Source organism: Oxyura jamaicensis, chromosome 18 (genome assembly GCF_011077185.1).
Source record: "Oxyura jamaicensis isolate SHBP4307 breed ruddy duck chromosome 18, BPBGC_Ojam_1.0, whole genome shotgun sequence".
Lineage (NCBI taxonomy): Eukaryota > Metazoa > Chordata > Aves > Anseriformes > Anatidae > Oxyura > Oxyura jamaicensis.
Window position 1 is genome coordinate 10,152,218 of NC_048910.1, and position 24,006 is coordinate 10,176,223.

A 24,006-nucleotide genomic window follows, 5' to 3' on the forward strand; every position below is an offset into this window, starting at 1 on the left:
AGGAGGGGCGAAGGCTTGTGACGGAAGCATTGGGCCAGAAGAGCATCACCAGCCACCCCTCATTTTCAACCTGGATCGTGATATCCAGGAACGGGAGCCTTTGGATGTGGCATCCGCAGAGTATCAGGCAGCGTTACCTGCGATCAGCCGGGCTTACACCCAGGCTCTGGAGGATATTGCAACAGACAACGTCTCGGTTGCAGATTACTCCCGAGATCCAGCAGCGGTGCCGTGCTGCAGCGCACAGCACGTGGCCTGCCGATGCCAAGCGCCTCCCGCGGCCTGGCTGGACCACAGCACGGAGCGAAGAGCAACGAGGCTTTGTCTTTAAGCAAGTAATTGCCCAAGGGGCTCCTTTTCCGATTTGGGTTTTGTGAATTTGACTGTTGTTCCCCCTCGCTGCAGGCCTGAGGTTGGCCAGAGGGCAGGGGAGGCTGCGGCTCGCTTTGCTCCGTGCCGTGCAGCGGTGTGGCTGAGTTAGTCACGGGTCTGGGGGAGCAGGCGGAGGGGTCCCCTTGGGTGCAGCTCTGCACAGAGCTGGACTGTCCCCCCTGCTGCAGGATTCCCCTGTGGCTGGAGGAGCCGCTCACTGCGGTACCTGGTGGCTCTGCATGCAAAAAAGGCTTTTGGTAGGGCCTTGAGCTGAGAAGTAGTAGTATTTTTCATTAAAACTGCCATCTGTGTGAGCTGAATTTTGGAGGGAGTTCTGCTGGGAAATTCTTTTGGCTTTCCAGTACATAAAATGAACCCCTGGGCCCGTGGGAGCGCAAGGCAGGGGAGGAAGGAGCCCTCAGCCTCTGTGCTGGTGTTGAGACCCTGGAAGTCTGCGGCTGCAGAGAACATTCCCTGCCTTGGCCATGCTGGCACAGAGTGCTCTGGGAAATGGAGCACCTGCCTCTCCGGCTGCCGCCATGTGTAATTTATTAACGGGTTGAGGTAAAGACCCAGCTGTAGAAGAGGTCCTGTGCTCTCGGTGACAGCTGCCCTGCACGCCCCTGACATCCTGCTAGGAAGGGTGCTTGGCGTGTCCTGCACCGCTGTGCATTGCCCCAGAGATTGTTCTGGGACAGGTATCCAAGTCCTGGGGTTTTGAAAGGCTTTTTGGAAACAGGCTGTTGGAAAAATGCAGAACCAGGGTAACCGCTCCCCGTGGCTCTGCTCTGAAGGCCCAGTGGTGTGACTGCATTCCTTCGGGAGGTCACGGAGCAGAACCTGCCCCAAGGGCTCCGAGCAGAGCAGGGCTCCAGGCAGAGAAACGGCTCCTGCCGATCCCAGTGGGGTGGGAACAGCTCTTTTGGGGCATGAGTGGGCACAGGCACAGGCCTGGGGAGTTGCGGAGGCAACACAGAAGGCGCAACTGAAACTCAGAAACCACCAGGATTTCCCAGCAGCCGAGCGAGGGTTTTCTGAAATACTTCTGGACTCCAATTTACGCACCCAAGATCTTTCTTTGGACAAGCCGTAAGCGGCTTGTCTCAATCTAAGCAAGGTGTTACACGAGCCACAGGGAACTAGGAGCTGTAATTACGGGCAGCGCTGCCCAAGAGGGGCTGCGCAGCCGTCTGCAATTAGCTCTGGCCTGCAGCCTCCTGCCCCGCCGTCCTGGCACGGCCGCCAGCAGCAGGGCAGCGCGGCTTTGGCCAGGCTGGGGCCGGGCACAGCCGGAGCCTCCTCCCTCCCGCCAGCGCCCCAAACCCACTCGCTGAAGCTTAATCAAGACTGACATCTTTAGGGCCCCACAAAGAACAGCAGGAGCACGGGCAGCGAGCTGCCAGGGCCAGACCGTGACTTTATTTCTGTCTTGAAACGTAGCAAATTGCAAATCTTCTCTAATATCACTGCAAAAATACTTTGCCTGGGTAAAATAGGCTATCCTGTACAAAGACATAAGTTTAATATATCTTGCTGTAAGTACATTTATACACATAAAACGGCATAAATTAGAAAAGGGAAAAATGGGTATATATAAAATTCTGGTTACATACAAATCTGATTAAATTAGCATTTACAATGTGGTTCTAGGATACCTGTTAAATATAGCGCTGTGCATACAGTACACTGACACCCGCCCAGCCCCGGTTAGAAAGATGGGGCTGGCGGGCCAGGCGGGCGCTCGCACGTACTGTAGTAAAAAGCAGTGGCCCACCTTGGATTTTTTTTTTCCTTTTCTTGAGGACACACAAAGCTCTTCTTCGAAATCCCCGGCTTTTCCAAAGCACTTCCCAGCAGCTGTCCTACGCGCGGATGTTTGCGTCTCATCACGACCTCTTCGCTCTGCCCGGCTGACCTCCACGGCACAAGATTATCTACCAAAATCAAAACAGAACGGCCTTACTTTTCCCAGCAACAGGGTGTGTTTCAAGTCGGGTTTACGCACATGGGAGGAGAAGGGGGAGGGATGTCCTGCAGTGTTTTACTTTCCATTCAAAGGGAGATTTGTGAGAGGTTTATTTATTCACTCCCCCCCTCCCCAGATTTACAGTCCTGGGAACAGGAACCAGCTGGCCTGGCGATAAGAGCCTCTTGCATCTAGCTGGCATGGCACGGGGCGCAGCCACGCTTGCAGGACTTGGGTTACTCGGGGTGAGCCTCATCTGCCCCACCGAGCGCTCCCAGAGCTCAACTCCTGCCATGGCAGGAGGGGAAAGGAGCTGGACGTACCTCTCTGGGTCTCCCTGGGGACTCAGATGGAACCCAGTTAAACACCGACATCTGGGCTGAGCGGGGTGAGGGGAAGCCTGGCCTAAGTACCAGCAACAGCTTTCAGTGATAAAGCACGGAGAGGAAACGGGGAGCAGCAAAGACCTCGAGACACTTCATCCAAACACACACCACAAGAGGAGATCAGAGCCCTCGGTAAGATCCACACCTGCTTCAGGATGAAGCTCGGGCAGAGCCCCCTGGGTGGGTGCCTCCGCAGACCCCAGGGCACGGCTCTGCCTGGGTGGGTGCCAGCCTGGCCGCAAGCCCCCAGCGGTGCCGGTGCCATTCCCACACCCAGCTGCTGGAGGGGCTGTGCCTGCTCGTCCCCTGCACGGCCTGCAGGACCGTCACCTGCCTGGTTTTGAGGCACAAGGCCTTGGTGCTGGACTGCACATTGCCCGAGGAGCTCAGGTGCCGTATTGATAAACTGGGCTTAATCCTGCAAGCCCCGGCTGCCCAAAACGCCTGTCTGAGCTACAGGGGCAGGAGATGCGTAAGGAACACGAGGCCACTTAGGTTTGGCCAGACCTGCTCAACCCCCCTTTGAAATATTAGTACAGTTCCACAGCTACATCTCTCTCCTTCTGCTAACAGCCAGCTCTTAAAAAAGGAAACATCACTGAGAAGCCTTAGGGTCACAATCGGCACAACAGAACGAGTGAGACGCCAGGCGTCCGACAGCAAGGAGGCAAACACGGGTCCCGTGCAACCCCTGCAGCTTGGTTGCTCGTGTGAGGATCGCTGGCTCGGCCCCGCAGCGATGTCTGCAGCCCCCACGCTGGGCACTGCTCCGGGGGAGCCTTCTCCCTGCGGCACCGCAGGGGTTGCTGGAGGCACGGCAGGGCTCACGCTGCTGGGCAGGGCTGCCCGCAGGCAGCACAGGATGGCTGCCCAAGTTTTGGAGGCAGCCAACAATCAACGTGCTGTGAGTGAAAGGGATGTTTTTAAAGACTGAGCGTCAGCGAGGGGATGCTGTCTTTGAAGAGCTGACTGCTGTCAACAACCTAGCCTGACGAAACGAAATGCCTGTCCTGATAAAGCCTTCACATCAGCTCTGGTCCTGAAGCTGACAAGCTTCAGAGCGCAGCCAGATGCAGGACTGACCATGTATGCCTGGAAAGGTGCTGAACAATCTGCCACAAGAAATCCCCCTTCCTACTGAGTTCTAGCAGTTCTAAGAGATGCCCTGGTATGTGTTCTTCATCCTTGCTGAATCCTGTAGGATTTCTTCTGCCGAGCCTCACAGCCCTACCCTACGGTGCCTCCTGAAAGGCTGAGCTGGCCGAGCAGCACCTGCACCCCTGGCACCGCTGGAAACGTCAACGACACCAATGAACCTGGAGAGAAGTGGCAACTGCTTAGCCAGGTGATGAGAAAACAGCCGGGATCATCACAGCCGTGTGCAGCCAGGGCTGGGCTCGTTCTTCCCTTCCCACGAAGGCAGGATCATGCAGATGGAGGGCAGTGCAGCCTCCTCCCAGTCCCAAGCACAGCACCTTCTCCCCTCAGGCTTTAGCCCGCTGTCCATCTCAGTGATGCCTGTGTACCTCCTGCAGATCAACAGCTACTCCAGAGCCACCAGCGGACCTGAAAGCACTTAATCCATCCCATCAGTGCAAGCAAGACACGTAACTGAACTTGCTTAACCTCTTGCCACAGGGTTCTTCAGCAGTGCTGCCATAATTAGTATCAATGGCCACATTAATTCTTGGTGAGGTCAGGTTGTGTAAGCCCTCCTTGTGTTTCCCATCTCTTCTCTGACCTGTGCCTCCTTCCAGTTAATGAAGAGCCCGTTTTCTGCAATCACACCAGGTCGTGCGTTAGACTGAAGCTGCATTTCCTTGTTACCAACAGCTGAACCTCTGGAGCCTCGCTCACCAGCACTTGAGAGCAAAATGTTTCAAAATGGAGAGGAACTGCTGGGTCCAAGCACGCTGCTTCTCCAGAAGTATGTCTAAGTTCAAAGCCATGCTCGTGGCGTGGGCTGCGGGTGAATATTCCATTTTGTCACAAGTTTTGAGGTTTTTCAATGTCTTTGTTGCACACTGGAAAACAAACAGAACCCTTCCCATGTTTCTGCAAAACAGAATGCTGTCAAAACATTTTTGTTGGATAAGGTCAGGTTTTCTCTCCCTCCTTCTCCTCGCAGAAGTGACCGATCCCTGAAACCCCTCCTGAACGAGTCACCGAGACCGAACATCGCAGCACTGAGAAAACAGCGGAGTTCAGTGAAATTCAGAGCATCAAAACATCCCGGCCCAGCCTCCGTGAGCACTAACACGGCAGGAGCCAGCTAGTAGGCCAGATGCAAAACACATTACCGTCAGCAGCGGAGGGGAAAACCGGAGGTCCTAGCTGCAGACACTAGCTGGAAGCTCCAACTGCCAAGCCACCATACCGGGGAGTAGTTGTGGATAGCTCCTTCCCTCCCACACCACCTCCTCCCTACCGTTACACATGTAAGTGGCTCTGTCGGGTTAATTACAGCACAGGATTTTGACAGATCAAAGTCCATTTAATAAAGCGCCTGCTGCTGTACAGCAGGGGTTTGGGGCTGTTTTTGCACCGCGCAGTCCCAGCAGGCAGGCTGATTCAGGAGCAGCGTGGTTCCTGCTCGCTGGCATTTGCGTGTCCCCAAAGCACATGTTCGAGAGCAGGTTCATCAGAAGGAAGCAGAGGATTTCTCTCTGGCCCTGCTGCTCCTCGGAACATTCCTTCCAGATGCCTGGGCTGGCAGCTTCTCTGCAGCCAAACAACTTGGAGCGAAGGGGAGACATTTTAAATATCCTTCTTAGGGAACGGAGTAGGGGAAATAGAAAACTCTTGTTCTGGGTTTGCAACAGGCTGTGTTACAGGTAAGGAAAGAGAATCGGTCTAAGGTTTATGTGACATGAAGAGTTGCTCTTAGGCAGTGTTTCAAAGGGAGTCGTGAGCTAATCATCTTTTACATAAAGAACACTTTGCATCCGTTATATGAAAGTGCCTTACAGAGGTCAGCCCCAGCATATGGAACAAATCCTGGGATCCCAATGAAGTTTTTACTTCCTCCTTCCTCAGGCACAACTCCAGCAGCAGGATATGTGAAAATGGAGTCATGGTTTCAAAATTCTGCCAAGTCTACAACTGGAAATCCTTTACAATATTCTGCTGTATTAATGCATTGCTGTTCTGAAGACACTGCTGATTACAGCACCGTAAGCAACATCTGTCCAGTTAACAGTTAAATGTTTAACACAACAAATGCTTACATAATAGGAAGAGAAGCAGGAGAGACACTGCCAGGCTGAAGTTTGATTTTATAAAGCCAGTATGTTCTTCCAATGGTAACTGAGAAAGTGCTACTTAAAAATCAAAAAACGGTTTAAAACTCTGTTAATGCTGTTGAGCTTTGTGTTCAGAAAAGGAGATTCCTTTTCAGTTAGCTCAGAAATGGTGAGACTGCTGAGGTTCAGGTATGTTCCAGTTGTTTCCCAGTAACTAATACAACTGACTGGAAATGCACCAGGGAATACTACATTTTTATTTCTAAATGATGGTATCGTTCAAATTAAAACTACTCCTGTTAATACTAGAAATCTGAGCAAGGCACAAAGGTCGGCTCTGGATCTGCACTTCATTCTGCTTTGTTCGGTTCCCTCTCTAATTACCATGCTGATCATCTTTGCCCCATCCCTAGCTGCCATTTAGGGGGTGTAACTTTCCTGGCACTGTCCCTATACCTTAATTAGTTATTTTAGGCTTCAGGGTGAACTGGGCCAAGGTCAGGGCAACAGTAGCTCTTCTGTAAGAGGTTAACACTTTCTTCTTAGCATGAGGGCTGAATTGCTCTTTTAGGGGTCCCGAATGCTCACAGGAGGAAACTCATTCTCGTCGTCGAGACACACTGGTCCAGTTGCAAACTCATGCTCTGGGATGACCTCTCCTCGCAGGGCGCCACCGTCCTCCGAATAACCTGCCAAAGTGAAAACGCAGAGCATCGCTGATAAATGGGTGCACAGAGGCTGGAAACAAACAGCTGTGGAGCTGTTTTATCACTGAGCTAACCCAGAGCTGGTTTCTGTGGCATTTGGCAGAGCACTGAGGGACGCCTGTAGAGAAAGGTACCTCTGTCAGCACTACCCATTAGGGAACGGACTACATGGCTAGCTTCTGTGGCAGCAGTGGCTTCCTCCCACCCTAAATGTAAGCCCCAATTCCAAAGTGGGATCCCCATCTGTCTGCACGCCTTAACCCTACGGAATATAATGAGAGTCACCCAGTCCTCTCCTGCAACGATTCAGGGCTAGCTTTGTTTCTGTGAACTGTAACAGGTTCAGGAGAATCTGGAGTGAGCTTGACCCAAAAAAATAGTGAGATCTGACTCCCACAGCCATGGTTCCAGCTTCTGGAAACCCGTCTGGCAGCTGGCAGGCTGCTGTCAGACAAGCTCCAAGGCTCGGATGTGGTTTCTGCTCGGCCAGGGGCCTGTTTGCGAGCAGCACTGCACAAGGGGCCCAGCAAGCCAAGCAGAGAACGCCTGAGCCATCCCGGGGGAGGAACTGGGTGAGCTCCAGAGGTCACCACTGTCACGGGGTGTTTTGCTACAACGAACCCTTGGAATTGGAAAGTTGCCACTTTGCTCCAGGGGCTTTCCTGCTCCCTTGCCCCGAGGAAGGGCAGACGCGATGCTCACCTGGCATGGTTGAAGTTGAAGGCACTGTGCTTTGTCTGGCTACCGTCGCTGCGTAAGATTGAGGTACCGGAGGCTGAAGGTCGTTTTCTTTGTTCTCCTCCGTTTTTCCTGAGCCAAGCAGACTGATTGTACAGGGGCAAGAGGGGAGAAGAGTTAGTTCTGATTCCGTCCATTCCTCCCCCAGCACTGGGCACGTCTCCTTGAAGCACCTCGACCGCTTGTACCAGTGCGGCCAGGCTCTGCCTGCAGCCCTTACAGCGCCGCAGAGGAGATCATTGAGCTCTAGAAATAAAGCAGGGGGGGAGCAGAAGATAGGGAAAGCACTACTTCGGCTGGAGGACAATGCTGGCATGAGAACAGAAGGGAACAGACTGACCACAAAAGCTTTAGGTTACAAAGGCAAACAGTGTTTCTAATCATGGAGGGGGCTCCGAAGGGCTTCCAGCAGGAGTGGACTAGATGAGAAAAGCAGCGCTGGCTAGTTTAGGACGGAGTTTGAGCAGAGATATAGTATGATGTAATGTAACTCATGACCCAAGGGCCCTTTTCAGTCCTCTGATGCTAAAAGAGGAACCCACATACGACGCTGGCCTGCCAGCTCCGGACGGCTGCTTCACAACGGGAGCACGGGGGCGGCAGCGGGGTCTGACGGAGGCAGGAGGCCGGCGGCCGGAGCACGCTGGACAGCGCAGCTTTCAAGTGCTTTTGTTTTGCGGCTTTTAAAAAAAATCTGCTGGCATTTTCCTGGCCGGCAGCCACGTCCCGGCTGAGAGAACATGTTACATCGCACCCCACCCCAAAGGCTTCACATCTGGAGCCAAGTAGCCCAGATGTGGGGTTATGTGCTTAATTTTATTGGCACACCAACTGAACGGCAGCACGGAAGGCTCTGCTTTGGCACCGCGAGCCTGCAGGCATGCGTGTGTGTGAGTTTTTGTTGACGGAAGCTCCCAGTGCCGCTCCATGCCATCACACCCCCAAAATCGGCTCTCCAGCACCCACTCACACCTGGAGAAGGTGGCCTGCTCTCCTGCCCCCCCGGTGGTCAGTGCTGCTGGAGGCATCTCCTAAGGCACGGCCTGCCCAGCCCTGCCATCTAGGCTGAGATGTCCCACAGCCACCGAGGGATTTGGGATGTCTCTGGTTTCTTCTGCAAGATGCCCCAAGTCCCTGCCTGCTCCACGTCCTCTCTGACGTCTGTCAGATCAGGCAACCAAAATCACAAGCCAGTTCTAAAGTTCTTGCTCCTACAGCTCCGTTTTGTGCTTTCAGGTGAAATTCCCTTCCTTAATTTTTAAAACTCAGCCTCTGCATCAATCGTGTAGGGAACACCAGCCCACTGGAGGTACAGTACCTGTGTTTCTTAATTAAGACGCACTCTCCTCCATCTTGCGGGTCCAGGTTGTAGATGTAGAGATGTCCATCTGACGTGGTCACCAGCAGTCGAGGCAGCTTCTGAATCCTAATGCGAAAAGCATCGTGAGCCCAAACGCGGCAGCTGCACGCGCACGCAGAAGCAGCACACACACACGCTGTGTGCTCTGCAGCAGGCACGGGTGCCAGATAACGGGCCGCAGCGGCGGTGTTCCGCACAGATAGCTGCGTCGGCTCAAAGGCTGGCGCGGCGGAGGGGACGCAGATGGCAATACGTACGTGGAGAGGGCACAGACGTTCCTCTGCCCGGAGGTGTTCAGGCGTACAGTGGCGAAAGCTCGGTCCTGGTTTATCATGCCTGATACTTGGGCAGGGAGGTAGTTGGTAGCAGCCTGGAACATCTTTCCCATGTACCCGCTCCAGGTTGGAGGCTCTTCTGGCCGGCTGAGGGTCACAAAGCAGCATCAGTAGGGCTACCACAGCCATCCGTGCCAAAACAGATTAGGAACAATGAAAATGATCATGATCTCAGTTACATGGAAGGCTTTCTTTGGAGCAGCTGTGCTCCCTGTGCCCCTGGGCACCCTTGCAGATGCCCTTCTCTGTCTACCCAGAACGGCTGATGTGTTTGCACCGAGAAAAACAAGACGGAGCTGATCCTTGTGCTGCACTTTCTGTTCCTGGTGCCTACCGCAGCATTAGAAGCCTGCAGACCAACCCCCTGCCGTGCTAGGCAGACTCTCACAGTAGCAGATTCACAGAATGATCTGGTACAAAAATCCCCCTCCTCTCCTGCAGCAACAGAATCCCTCCCCATGGGTGAGCCACATGGGCTGGCTGGCCAGGGGCTCTCATGCTTATAGTGGGACCCTTCCGGCAGCTCCAGCACGAGCAGCACCTTGCTGCCAGGGGAAGGCTGGCTGGGTACAGGGCAAGGAGGCAGGGGACAGTGGCAGACCAGGCCTTGGGGAGCTCACGGCAGGGACATGGTGTGCAGCTTTCCAAGGAGTCCATCAGGACACAAAGAGAGTTTGCAGCTGGTGGAGAATCTGTGGCGAGGAAATGGTGGCCAGCTGCATAAAGGTGCCTGAAGCACAGACAGCCCTGGGGCAGGCATGTGAGCCCAGGTTATCCCCCTCACCTGTCCGTGAGATGCTCCAGTTTAAAGATGTGCACCGTCTCCGTGTTACTCGAAGCACACAGGAACTGGGAATCCATGCTGAATACCAGGGAGCTGATGTTCACGTACCTAGGGCCAAGGAGACAGGACTGGTCACCTCTTGGCACATTACCGAATAGGACCTGCTGTGTTTTGCTCAGAGAAGAGGACAGGGAGGAAGGAGACCCATACAGAGAGAGAAGCCCCCTGCCTGGCTGCTGCTGAGGCTGGGAGCTGACTGACATTTCCCTGATCCCTTCACTCAGAGCTGGGGATAACCCTTAGTTAGCGACAGCCAGCCAGAGAGGTGGAAGCGTCCTTGCTCACACAGCCGTCTGTCGAGCAAACAGCTGTGCCGCCTCGCCGCAGCAGCTGAAGCTTTTGGGACTGCAAAGGCCAGGGAGGACATCCAAGGTGCTGCACGGCCAGGTGCAGGCGGCATCTCTTCTGTGCAGGCGCAGCAGGGCCAGGGTATCTCGGTCATGTCAGTCTGTGCGTAAAATCACAGTCAGGTCAGGGATGGGGGAGAGAGGAAGATCAGGAAAGGATCTCCTGAAGCATCTGACAGGGACTACAGGAGGGCAGGAACAGCCCATGGCTGCCATCAAGACTTGGGCTCTGCGCAAATGACTTTTAGCTTCAGAACACCTCCTTTGAGAAGACCAGAGCCAGGATGATAACTCTGGAGACTTCATTATTTCAAGTAAGGAACAACAAAAGGACGGAGTCAATGGACTGAATCTACCTCTGTTCTCTGCAATTGTCCCGTTCTGTGGCACACTGAATTGAATCACTGAACTTGCCAGCGGCAGTTGGGCGCAGCGTGGCTGTCTGGCACAATGACATTTCTATCTGATACGCCCGCTCTTGTTTTCTTTCTGCAAAAGATGCCAGAGCTGCCAGGATCTGACGTTGCCCTGCCCGTGTTTACATTTCTGCTCCGGGAGCCCTCTGTTAGCTTGTCACCGACAGAAGAATGAACTGACCTTTTCATCCCTCGCCGGAATTCATAGAGCTTTTGCCCACCGGGAATGGAAAACACACGGATGACTGTGCCCTGCAAAAAATGCAAGTGGAAAGATCACACGAGAGCGCGAGCCCCTTCTGTGACACACCCAGGAAACTCGGTACATGCCAAGGCCCAGTTTGCCAGGGTCAACATGAGCACCACACGATGGCCTCTTACAAGTGGGAATCCCTTTACTGCCCCTCCTCTGTGAGCTGTGTTTGGGAAGGGGCTGCCCGGAGGCCCCACTCTCCCTGCAGCTGGCAGCTGAAGTGCTAGGGCTGGCTGCGAGCCCTCTGCCAGCTGCGTGCTGGCTGTGGCGACGAGGTTCATGCAGCAGCATTCACTCACTCACTCACTCACTCACTCACTCACTCACTCACTCACTCACTCACTCACTTTTTCGGAAGCGCTTGCCAGCTTCGAGCCGGTGGAGTTGAAGGTCAGGGCAGCCAGAGGGCCGTCATGGGCAGGAATTGTGCAGGCTGTTTTCTGTAGGACAGAAGGTAATGTGAGTGCAAAGAGACACGCTGCTCCTCGGCCTGCGTAAGGGCAGGGCGTTCCCCGCTGGGCACCCTGTCCAGGACCGCCCGTGTGTATTCACGGGACCGTATCACGGTTCTGGTATCCCTTCAGCAGCCTCAGCATTTCTTATCTTGAGCTCCCTCCCCACGCACTGCAGGCGCTGTGATTACAGAGAGCTCCTTTCAGGTGCACGAGTGCTCAGCTCTCACCCCTCCCGAGCAGGCTGCAGGCTCGTGGCTGCGCCCTTGCTGAAGGCTGGCAGGTCTTTGTGCACTTCACTCTCTGCACAGCACACACTGCCGCAGTGACACCGCTCTGATGCCTGCGGGGAGCCCAGGCCCTCGCTAGTACCTCTCGCAGCATCAGCACGCCCTCCCTGCGAGCTCTGCTCCTCCCCTGCTGCAGATCCTCAGCTCCTGCTGCACGTACAGAGCGGCAGCCTTATGTAATGCAAAGCCCTGGCATAAACCGCAGATAATCATCACTTAGCCAGGGAGAGATTTCCTGAGGGGCTGCGGGCACCTTGCCCTCCCCATGACTTTGGGTTCAGCATCCTTTCCAGCCTGTGGCAGGGCAAAGCAGCTCCCCAGGTCCTCCACCCACAGCAGCTCCGACCTCCGTGAGCCACCCCAGTCTGTGCACCTCTGTGCACGCTGCCAAAGCTCACATGAACCCTTGTCCGTGTCAGCCTGGCAGCTGCCCTCCAGCTGCAGAGGCATGGGGCACATTTACCTCCCCATCCAGAGCTGGGAGATGGATGTGCTGACCTCAGAGGCTGCCTGCTTTGCGTGGTGTCCAAGCAAGGGGGATGTGGAACGTGCCTGCCTCGGGAGTTCCTTGCAGTCTAGCTCGGCAGAGTGCATTTATTCATCCTCCCCAAAGGCCCCGTTGCCTTTGCTGTGGTGCTGTTTGTTTTCAGGCCCTGCCGGTATCCAGACGGGCGAGCTCTGCACTTACCAAAGTATTTCCGTCGTAAAGCGCGATCTCCCCGCTGGTCGCACTGCCGGGATAAGCCAAGTAGGAGTTGGCGTGGTTGATCGAGAGAGCACACAGACCTGGCGGGGCGAGAGGGGTGCAGCTGAGGCTGTTTGCTGGTGGAGGACCGAAAACAGAGACGTGGCCACGGACACCACGGGGGTTCAAGCGCTGTCTCGTTTTGGGCCAGTGTCCAGTACCAGGCGCGGGCCGGCTGCATGCTGGCGATGCCTCAGCCATGGGGACACCTGCTGGTGTGGGACAGTACGGCTCCCTTCTCCCTGCCATGGCCAAATCCTGCCAAATCATTTGCCAATCATTCCAAATCCTGCTCGGAAAAAGCCCAGGTCCTGCTCAACAGCAGGCTCTTGGCTTCTCCCCCTTCATCATCTCCTTGGTTAAGGCAGGAGTAGGTGCAGGAAACATAAGGGACATCGTGGGCTCAGGGCCAGCAGGACTCCTGTCCATGCTCACCTGGACAACTGGGGGTGTGAGCAGGGTGCAAGCGCGCAGCTGGAGGCTCGGTTGAGCCGTGCAGCCTGCACACAGCCCCAGAAGGATGCCTGTGCAGCGGCCGTGGGGCTGGGCAGTGCCACTTCCTTCTCCCAGATGAAAAAAGAAGCAGAGAAAGACACAGCAAATGTCACGGTTGTGCGGGGAGGTTCTGGCAGACAAGGAACTTGAACCCAGCAGAATTGTTACCATGGAGGGAATTCTACACTGTAACGACCATCTGCTTGTATGCCAACACGAGCAGAAGTCTCCCAAACTTCCCCTTCCAAGACAGCAGGAATTACAGGAGACGAGAGGCGTGGATGGATGGATGTGTGCGTGGGCCTCTCCATCCGCCTGCCCCCCAAGTGACCTAGGGAAGAGCATCCCTTCCTGCCTCTGCTTTCTGCTGCCGGCTGAGGACCCGTCCCGGCGGATCCTGTCACACACAGCAACGGGTCTCACTTGCTTCCTGCAGCGCGGCAGCGTGCTCCCAGCCTTCACAGAACCCACTCAGGGGTTCAGCGCGACCCCAAGCTTCCTGGCTCCCGCCTGGGATCCCACGTAGCCCCACGTGCGGAGGAAGCTGCGGGGTTAAAGGCTGTCGGGGATCCCGCCAGGCTCCGCGCCTCGCTCCCCGCACAGGACGCACACGGGGATGCGCACAGCCAGGCGCACACACGCCGTGCAACACGTCGTGTCAGGACGCTGCCCTGGCCCCAGCCCAGCAGCAGGGAAGAATCAGCTGAAGCTTTTGTTTTAGGTCATTGTTTCTAACAAAACAAAGAGACCGCAGCGGCGGAGCCAGGAGCTGCGGGATCAGCCGGGGCCCCAGAGGTCCACTCCCTATCAATCAAAAGCATTTACATCATGCCAGGGACCGCGAGCGCTGGAGAAGGGGAGCTGCGGCAGCAAAGTGCAGGCAGTTAAAAGGCAGGTGGATGGCACCCAAAGAGGGAAGGGTGGCAGGTAACAAGGACAGCCCAGAGTCTGCTTGTGAAGAGCACAGGGGTCATCTGAGGAGGGTCTTCCCCCAGCCCAGCAGCCCCGGGGATCGTTGCAGCCCTTTCTCTAAGTGGAGGATCGAGGGAAGGCTCCAGCTGAACAAAGCGAGCTCAGAGCCGGCCGGCGTGAGTCACCCTCTCCCTCTGCTCCGCGCCTGTCTGGAAGAGGCAAACGGGAAACCAGGCCAGGGGAAAACACAGATGGAGTGTACTGAGCTGACCTCGGGGACGCACAGAGAACAGGAATCACACGGGACACAGGCGGCCTTTGAAGATGCTCTTCTGCTCTCGGCACCTGACAGCCCCGGTGAGGGTCGGCGCATACAGCAGGCGGCTCAGGAAGGGGGCACAGCCTGGCGCTGCTCAGCACAGCACCCCTGGGAGTGCTGCTTCACAGGTGGCTTCCTCGAGCAGCGTGGAGAAAAGCTGCTGCACTGGAGAAGCCTGGCCTGGCTCCCCAGCCAGCAGCTCCAGTGGGATCTGAGGGGTGAGGGGATCCACATGAGGTGGTTCCCTAAGCTGCAGCTCTCAGCTCTCATGGCACACACGTCAAGACGAGCTCGATGACCTCAGCACAAATCCTGCCTCTGCCATGAGTCACCTCGCAGCCACGGCGCTCCCTTGGGCTCTCCTGCCCTCCCTGGAGTGGATCAGGCCAGGACTCGCTGGGGACAGGAGCCCTCCTGCATGGCAAAGGCTCCCACGCCGATGTGCTCACGGTGGCGGGCAGCCAGCCCCGCTCCCAGGGCGCTGCGTTGCCCCGGGGACTTTGTTTCACTCCCACGGGCTGCGGCGCGGCTCAAACACACTCGGGTGCTTCTCGCCTGGAACTGGAAGCTCACGACTAAGCAGCGTGGTTTCCTCTCAGGAGAGAGATTCACTCCTTTGAGCACACATGAAAAACACCAGACTCGCCCACCTCTCTCTCCTGCGTGGAGGAGGCTGGCCAGACTTTACCGAGGGGACAACCCGGAGCGTGTGCAGTCATCCTGGAAAGTCCGTGCACATCACCACCGCAGGAAGCATCGCCTCTCACAGCGTGTGCGTGCGAGGGAGCCGGAGGTCACCGCACTTCCCCCGTAGCTGTGAGACAGCAGCGCTGGCTGCCCCTGCGTGCTGCGGGCTCCCCAGGCCTGGCCCCACGCTGCCAAGCGGCTGAAGGACAGCGAAGGGTTGGGAGCTGGGTTCTGAGAAGCAACGGATGCAAATCTCACAGCGACTGCCCCATGGGCGGGCAGAAAATCCCCGGATCCCTGCTCGGAAAGGGCTTGGCAAAGGAGAGATAAGGCTGGGCCGCCTTGGCCTCCTGGCCACACTGTGCATGGGGTCAGGCTTGGGAGCAACGCAGATGTTCGGGGACAAAGGGAGCACACGTGGCACAGCACTTGTCACTCAGCTCGTTCAGTGACAGCTGCTGCGGTAAAAGGGTTTTAGGAAATTAAGCTCGTATGAAGTCCTGTGATCCACGACAGCCCTGTCCTGTCCCAGGAATTGCTGATTGCTTCTGCTCTTAAACCGTGACCCGACCGTTCAGCCCGCCTGTGAACAGCTCCAGGCCTGGGTATCCCTGTCCTTCCTGCCACGGCGGGGCTTTCTCGGGAAGGTTTTAAAGTGTAATTATATTTGCAGCATTGAGGATGTTTAATCCATAGGAAGAGGCCATCTCTTAAGACCTGAAGTAGGTCAGGGGAGAAGCTGGAACAGCATCCCTTGAAAGCCCAGAAGCAGCCAGGTGTGAGCGCATCGATAACTTCACAGGCAGCCGCCCCTGAGACGATGCCGCAGCCTGTGACGGGGAGATCACAGCACACGCGGCAGCGCCGCCGGCACGCAGCCAAGTTTCCCTGCTCACCGCTAAAAATAGCTCCTCTCCCATCAGCAGGAAAGCCGGATTCACCCCACGCTGCACAGGGAGGATCTGTTCTGCAGCCACCTGCCCTGCCCTGCCCTGCCCCTTGGGTTTCCCGTGTGTTTGGAGGAATATCAGGTGGCGGCCCAGGCTGCTGGGAACTCCCTGGCTTGCTCGGAGACACGGCGCGGCTCCTTCAAAGCGCTGTGGGGCTCTGACACGGGGCACACTGAAGGAAGGGCAGCGAGCCCCAGAGGGGGATCTGAAGTCATCCTATGCATGGAGGGAAGCTTGCAGTCCTGGCCTGCCCTACGGCTTCACTCTTGTACAGGGAACAAAGGCACGCTCCGCGAAGCTGCGTGCTCATCCTGCGAGAGGATGGGGTGAGACCGAACCTTGCTTGAACCCTGCTGACCGTTTCTGCTCTCCTCCAAAGCATTTGCTCAGGGCAGAGCAGGGTTTCCTCTCTCACGAGCCCAGCTGACTGCCTCCACACATTGCTGGCTCCTCAGTGCTGAATTAGCTGTGCTACGAGTGCACAGACTGCAGGCTGGTTTCAATTCTGACATCAATACCGGGGCTGAACAAAGCTCCTGCAGAGCTCACCTCTCCCTTTCACACGGTTCTGCCGCGCTTACCTGTTGCATTGGGAGGCGTATCCAGAATAGTCTTCAAAAGCTTCATGTCCTTAATGTTGTGGATGTAAATTGACTCCTCCAGACAAACAATCAGCCTCTGCAAGGACACAAGGGACGTGAACAGAACCTCACCAGCACAGACACAGTGCCTCTACCTGCCGCTCCCGCAGCTCACACACCCTCATCTGTGCTGTCAGAAAAGCTCCGCAGGGATTTCAGTGCAATCAACAGAAATGTGATCTCTGCTTCTACATCCCCTCTCACTGGACAGCCTTTGATTTTGTATGGCTCTGCTTCTGAGAGTTGCCTGCATCTGCTTCTGCATCAGAAAGCAGATAAAACGTGACCATTTCTGTTACTCTTAAGAGCTGATCTTCCACATCTCCAGGCCCCAGAACACGACGACACACCTGGGTTGCACCCTAGCCATGGATACTGGTTACCATCTATTTCTACCCCAACTTTTCTTTGATTTTTTTTCATAGCAAATTACTTTTTGGTCATATAGGCCACAGGCAGAGAGGCTGCCACTCCTGCTTGTTAGTAGGCCTACAGATGGACTTGCCTGCCCCTTGCCCTGACTCCTTCCCAATTTGGGAGCAAGCACCCAAGCGGTGGCCTCCCAGTTCTGCTAAACCTAACGTGTCGACCTCAGCAGGCAGGATTGTGCTCTGTGTGCCCAGAATTGTGCAGAATTGTGTAAAACCGGGTGGGAAGAGTTTGTTCAGGGACAGTCACAGAGGTTAGCGCTTCACATCTAGTCTTTACACCATCTTGGCAGGCGGGCAGGGTATTTCTAAGTTAATGTGCTTGCACCTCTTCTGTGGAATGAACTCATCAGGAACACCCACCCACTCAGGCAAGAGGCAGCTGCTAAGCGAGGAGCTGCCAAACGATGGGCAGGGAAGGTAGAAAGGCAAAAGGAAGCCTAATGTTGCAACCTTAGCGTTAGGCCACCATTTCTGTGATCACTCAGGTCTGTGTCTCAGCGTGGTCCAGACCTCTACGTGTTACGGAAGCATTTTGCAGAGGCTTTTTTGGGACCAGGCTCTGGGTCTGGCTGAGGGGTTGTGCTTTCTAACCCCAGGGAGCGCACAGCTCCACCTGTATTAGTGCCAAGTGTCCAGAAGCCCTGAAAACATCCCAATAAAAATGTAAGGCCAGACTCCGCCTGGGCTCCTGAAGATGGAAGCATCCAAATCCATGTACAGGAAGCCTCCACCTCTTTAGAAATGAGGCCACTTATTTAGTATCTAAATGTGGAGTTTAGTTACTGACTTGAAAACACCCACATTAGAAAATCTTTGCCTTCCTCCACCATTCGTCTCAGATCAAACTCTTTCCCACTTCTATTCCTGCTAACCACAGCATCTGGGGCTGTGTCAGAGCCGTTTTGCATTTCCAGGAAGCCTTTGCCTTTTCTCCAGTAACAGCCATCAGCTTGCTAGCAGAGGCCGTCAGGGTGATATTTATACAGCTGATTTCGGCACAGCCTCCGTGTGCTTTCCCAGAACTGCGAGGCGTGCTGCTAGTGCTGCACAGGTGAAGGGAGGCTTTAGATGACAGCAAAGCAGCAGCCAGAGCTGCAGCACGGGATGCTGGCACCAACAGGGACAAAACCCAGGAAAAGGATGAGCTGAGTGATGGGGGTGGGAGGTGAAGAGGCAAAAGAGGCCTGGACAAGCTCACTGGGAGCAGAGGGGGCTGGTTCTCTGCCTCCTGCCCTCTGTGCGGCCCTGCAGCCCGGGCTGGCATCAGTGTAAGACCTGTTGAGGTGAGGAAACGTTTTTATCCTCACTGTGCACATGGACAGAGCCTCAGAGAAGGTGCTTGGTGCTGTGATTGCTACACAGTGTTCAAGGCACTGCTTCCTGCATTTCTCTGTAGTGCTCCAGCTTGACATGGCTCAGGTTAGTGGCTGAGCTGTATGCTGAGGACTTCAACATGCTGGGCATGGACACAGCCAGAAAAAATATCAAACCTCTCCAAAGAATTCAGGAGGGTTTCAGTACAGTAACTGAAAATCCAGGGAGGTTACAGGACAGCTTCTCAGCAGTCCCACAGCACAGCCTTATTGCCCCCTTTGAGATAAATCGTGATCTAGTTTAATGCAAACTCGAGTTACAGCGGAGCCTGGAACAAAGAATTCCCATGGATCAGCAACAACCGAGGGCCTATTTTGCTTGCACAACAAGGATTTTCCATGTGGAGGCCAAATCAAAACATTTACCATTTGTTTGAGATCTGTTCCTGCTTTGTTACTGTCTTCCTGCGTTAATGGTTTACATGGGACTCAGCCTCGTATGGACTTTGAGAAGAGTAAGGCTTTCATTCTGAACCCCAGGAAGGTGTTCAAACAGGACAGCACGAGCAGAACCCAACTGCCACCAGCTTAAATCTTGAATGTAGATTGAAAATTGTATAGTTGCACAAAACAGAGTTATTTCTCTGTACCTGAACCCAGGTATCACGATGTGTGTGATCACAGCCCTGCCCAGGCCGGAGAGCAGGTGCCTTCACCACGAAGAAGGTACTGCTTACACCCCGAACTCTAGTGCACAGGTAGAAATACCCCTCCTCTGGGGACAGTGCCCTTGGCTTCTAGCTCATCAAAGTCCAGTGATGCATCTTCTGCCTGCCCAACTGTCCGTAGTATCTTCAGATCTCCAGGTTTGTTTGTGCTGTGGCTGGTGGATGAGCTCAGCCTGGGATTTGAACCCAAGCTCCTAACGCAGCCAAGGAGCGTGGCTGCCTACACATCATCATCAGGCAGTCACTGGAACAGCACATGGGAAAAATCCTGGACTTCTTTTCCTCCCGGATCTCCTAGAACTGCTAAGCAGAACCTCCCAGCTTATTTTTATACATATGCATCTATCTGCAATTCAGCGGAAGCCCTCGTTCTGCCAGCTCCATTGTACGTTTAAGTGAAAAAAATCAATTTAGGACAGATTTAATTGTAGTACAGGAACTTCTCGTCAAACACAGCTTTACTGGAAACTCAACCCAGAGTTTCCTTACGGGAGAGCTTTACTGCAGGACCCACTGTTGCTAACTGAGGAGAGGCTGATTATATACAATTACACAGACTGCTCATTTCTTCATTGTAAAATGTCCTCAGCTTCTTATGGCATATCCTTTGAAAATAATTATGGAAAAAAAAAAAAAAAAGACTTTAAATCCTACAAATAGGGCTCAGGGCTGTGTGAGGCTGTGTCAGTTCAGAGAACAACAATCTAAAAGCCTTCTTCCCAGCGGCCAGAATGTTTCCTATACCTTTAAAAACAAAACCCGGCAGCTAGCAGTACTTGAGCAGCCTTTTGCCTCATCAATGGAGTTCGAGATACTCCTGGATTCTGTTACCAGTTCCGACAGTCTCATTTGCAACAACGATGGCAGAGGTGGTCCTGAAGTCAGGAAGTGGAATCCAAGGGAGAGGGGAAGATGAAAAGGTGTTTTTTGGGCAGAACTGCATGCTGAGTAGGGAAGGAGATAAACAACAAAAAACCTTTGTGTAACTGCAAAGAAAACAAGGACCCAGCATTATTTTACTCAAGCAGTTACGGCAGATGACATCCACAGTCCTCCTCCTCCTCTCTCAGAGGTTACAGGGCCTGAGGTGGAGCTGGCAGAGGAGAACGTGTACCTACCTACCCCTCAAAGCCCTGTTCAGAGTGCAAACCGAGCCGGGTTGCGGCTGCCCTCCAGGCAGCAGGGGCCCAGCTGGCCTCTGCTCTGTGCACGGTCAGCACCAGCAGAGAGCCAAACTGGGAGAGCTCTGGGCAGCCCAGTTCCCCAGCCTCTTACCTGCCGGTTCAGCCGGATGGACAGTATGTTACTGGAATAGCTGTAGTTGCAGATCTCCGTCCCTTTCTTGAAGTGGTAGACATTCATTTGCTGTGGCTTGGCATGACTGACCACGACCACAAGGCTGCTGGAGAACAGACGCTCCACGATGTAAACATCTGGGATTTCATCTGGGCACAGAAGAAAAGCGAGGCAGTCTTTAGCTTGGTTTATGGTTGGTCGGTTTGCTGTGACAAATGAGACTCAGGAGGGAATAGGGTTGGAAGGCTCAGTGCTAAGAAGCTCAACATCTGCTCTCGTTAAAAACTTCTCATAAACGGCACAAAGCATCAAAGGAGGAAGGGGTTAAGGAAACCTCCCTGGATGCAGAATGCTGTTGTGCCCCTCCAGCTGCTGTCAATCCTTGGGAACGGGATATAAAAAGGAAGCCCTCAGCTTTACCAAAGGAAATGAGAGTCAGCTTGGTCAGGGACCTTCCTGGAGGCAGCAAACAAGCCAGGGCTTATTGAGGTAAGGAACAAGCTGTGAGGAACTTGCTGGCCATTCTGCATGGTGTCTGATTTCTCCCAGCCTCCTTAAGGCAGGGGAAAGCTGATACATTTAATCCTTCCTCCTCACTAGGGTCATGCTCTCTGCAGAGCTCTGGCATGGCTGTGGTGAACGGTGGTGTGGGATGTCTCGCAGGGACTGCTTGGGATAACTCCTCTTACACTGAAAAGGCACCGTTACAACGGCCCTGCTGGACTTGTACCTAAGTCATCAGGGACTCTACCTCCTAATTAGTCCTGAACCATACCCTGTGCTTGGGCTGCCCTGCACTGGAGGTACAAGGATTGCTCTAAAACCACGGTGTAGGGCTGCCTGCATCTCAGCCCGTTCGTTACCTTGAGCGCAACACCAGCAGGGATCTGTTTCTCTTTTGTCTCTGGATCTGCCTCTGAGGGGAATCCCAACTCCTAAACAACTTTTAAAGATGGCTGTGGCTTACTGCCACATGGCAGCTCATTTACCCTGTAAGGTAAAGAAGGAGCCTGAACTGTGCCACAGCTATGCCTGGCTGCAGAAGCTCCCACTACAGCCGGCAGAGAGAGAGGCATCTCCTGGGGGTGAGTTGTATCTTGTTTGGTGCATCTCAGCTGAAATAATTCTGGTGATGGCCTGAACCAGACCACAGAGTATGTGCTCCGTGAGGCTGTACTTGTATTTGGCTGTTACGCCTGCTGTGAGTGACCTTCTTACACTGGAAGCCCAGTAAAACCACCTCAAGGTAAGTATCACAGAACCAGCACTGGTGGCCTGCAGCTTCCCAGATGTCTGAAACATGTAGCTCTGAACGCTGGCTTGCAGGACAAGCTGCTGCTGTCAGACTGACAAAGGAGTGGGAAAGAAGCTGGATTCTAAACTTGTGGGACTCCTCCAGTGCTGTGAAAGTACTGCGGGTGGCTCACAAGCTTCTCTGAGGCTGCAGCTCGCTCTAAAGGCTGCTATGCACAGGGCAATAAACAGAGCTGCTCCTCTCCTGATAAGGGAACAGCGGCGACAGATGCCATCTCTGCAGCAGCCATACGCAGAATCACTCAAAGCAGGGAGAATTTCAGTAACGTAGCTAAAGCTGTCAGCCACCGCTCAGAGAGAGGAGACTTACTGCTTTCGTGGACCTGGTCCAGTTGCTCCACAGAACTTAAGGAGAAAAGCTTGTATCCAGTTGCGGTTCCGATTGCCAGAGAGCTGCGAAGATGAGACAGGGATGAGAAGTGATGGCAAGGTTATGGCCTGAGTCCCTGCAGATAAGGGGATGGGGCAGTTCCTGACCCGGCGATCTGTCAAGGCACAACTCCAGCTTCAACCTCAAGCATGTAAGGTGGGAAACCTGAGCATTGTGCTTTCTGGCTGCTGCAGCCTGCAGAAAGTGAGCATCCCTGTGGGCCAGCAGAACACTCCCTGCTGTCTGATCCTGGGGGGCATCCAGATGGCTGGACAGACCTCTGCAGGGAGGGCCTTTGGGGAATCCCTCACATTGCAGAGGCAGGAAGCAGGCCATGTCGAGTGGCAGGAGCTGAGCTGTCTACGGTGACTTCTGGGGGCTGCAGGCTGGGCTGCCTCTGGATACACAATCGTAGAATGGCTCTGGTTCACCCAGGATCACCCAGTTCCAACCCCCTGCCATAGGCAGGGATACCACCCACCAGATCAAGTTGCTCAGTGCCCCTTCCAGCCTGGCCTTGAACACCACCAGGGCTGGGGCATCCACAGCTTCTCTGGGCAGCCTGTGCCAGGGCCTCAAAACCCTGAGTGAAGAATTTCCTCCTAACCTCCAATCTAAATCTCCCCTCTTTTAGTTTAAAATCATTCCCCCTTGTCCTGTCAATATCTGACTGAGCCAAGAGTCACTCTCCCTGTTCTTCATAAGCCCTCCTCAAGCACTGAAAGGCTGCAGGGAGTTCCCCCAGACCCTTCTCTTCTGGGGTTGAGCATCCCCAGCTCTCAGCCTCTCTTCCTAGCAGAGGCGCTCCAGCCCCTTGATCATCTTTGTGGCCCCGTTTGGACCCACTCCAACAGCCCCACGTCCTCCTTGTGCTGGGGGCTGCAGGCCTGGGCACGGTGTCACAGAACCACGAGGGTTGGAAGAGCCCTCCAGGATCAGCATTGCTCTACCACCACGTCCCCAAGCACCCCCAGTGAGGGTGACCCCGCCACCTCCCTGCACACCCCCTCTCACCACCCGACCGCTCTTTCTGACAAGAAATGTCTCCTTATTCCAACCTGACCCTCCCCTGGCACAACCTGAGGCCATCCCCCTGGCCCTACCACCCGTCACCCGTGACAAGAGGCGCCCCCAGCTCCCCACAGTTCCCTCAGGTACCCGTAGGGCGTGACAGGACCTCCCCGGCCCCCCTCACGGGCCCGGGCCCCCTCACAGGCTCCCTCACGGGCTCGGCCCCCCTCACAGGACCCCTGCCCCTCCTGTGGCGGCCCCGAGCCCCCCCCCCCCCGAGGTATCGCCCCGGCCCCCTTCCCGCCGCTTACGTGCGGTCCTGGTTGTAGGAGCAGCAGCTGAGCGCCGCGGGCCCGCCCTGCCCCAGCCCCTGCGCCGCCATGCAGCGCCCGCGGCCCGCTCCCGGCCCCGGCCCCGGCCCCGCACCGCCGTGCTGGCGGCGCCGCCGCCGCTTCCCATTGGTCGGCGGCTCCTCGTAAGGCCCGCCCCGCCCGGTGATGGGCTTGCGGTTCGGCCTACGGAAGGTGGAAGGGTGAGGAGGTCCCGCCCGCCGGCTCGGTAGGGAGGGCTGCGATTGGTTGGAGGTGGGGAAGGGACGCGCGTGGCCACGTGGTGGTGTTGTGGGTGCGGCGGGCGGGGCCGGAGCGGGGGGGGGGGGGGCAGAGCGGGGGGGTTGTGAGGAGAGAGGGGAGGGGAAGGGAAAGGAGGGGAGGGCAGGGGAGGGGAGGGGAGGGGAAGGTCGGGTTGGGTTAGTTGAACTAGGTTAGGTTGAGTTGGGTTAAGTCAGGTTGGGTTCGTTTGGGTTGGGTCCAGTTGGGTTCAGCCAGGTTTGGTTGGGTTGGGTCCAGTTGGGTCAGGGCAGGTCGGGTCGGGTCAGGTCGGGTCGGGTTAAGTTCGTTTGGGTCAGATTAGGACAGATTTGGTTGGTTTGGTTAGGTCAGGTTGGTTAGGTCTGGTTGGGTTGGGTTAGGTTCAGCTGGATCAGGTTCAGTTGGGTTAGGTTGGGTTGGGTCCAGCTGGGTGAGGGCAGGTTGGGTTGGGTTGGGTTTGGTTAGGTCAGGTCAGGTTGGGTTTGGTTCGGTTAGG

General features: G+C 55.2%; 2 protein-coding genes across 2 annotated transcripts in view; one reads left to right on the forward strand and one right to left on the reverse strand.

The window, feature by feature from the left end:
• Positions 1-6,295, forward strand: part of ARSG (arylsulfatase G) — a 47,388-nt gene extending 41,093 nt beyond the window's left edge. Inside the window, exons 15-17 of the mRNA XM_035342150.1 lie at positions 3-323; positions 406-412; positions 4,856-6,295. Of these exons, the coding sequence (XP_035198041.1) occupies positions 3-323; positions 406-412; positions 4,856-5,000 (473 nt within the window). The 3' untranslated portion in view covers positions 5,001-6,295. The remainder of the gene's footprint in view (positions 1-2; positions 324-405; positions 413-4,855) is intronic.
• Positions 1,770-23,298, reverse strand: WIPI1 (WD repeat domain, phosphoinositide interacting 1). Its single transcript, XM_035342151.1, has 13 exons — positions 23,232-23,298; positions 21,850-21,932; positions 20,205-20,374; positions 16,398-16,494; positions 12,397-12,494; positions 11,314-11,406; positions 10,895-10,965; positions 9,891-9,998; positions 9,029-9,193; positions 8,730-8,837; positions 7,376-7,497; positions 6,555-6,655; positions 1,770-2,306 (listed from the first exon to the last, which is right to left on the reverse strand). The coding sequence occupies exons 3-13, from the start codon at positions 20,289-20,291 to the stop codon at positions 2,259-2,261; spliced, it is 1,098 nt and encodes a 365-aa protein (XP_035198042.1). The 5' UTR covers positions 20,292-20,374; positions 21,850-21,932; positions 23,232-23,298; the 3' UTR covers positions 1,770-2,258.
• Positions 23,299-24,006: the final 708 nt, after the last annotated feature.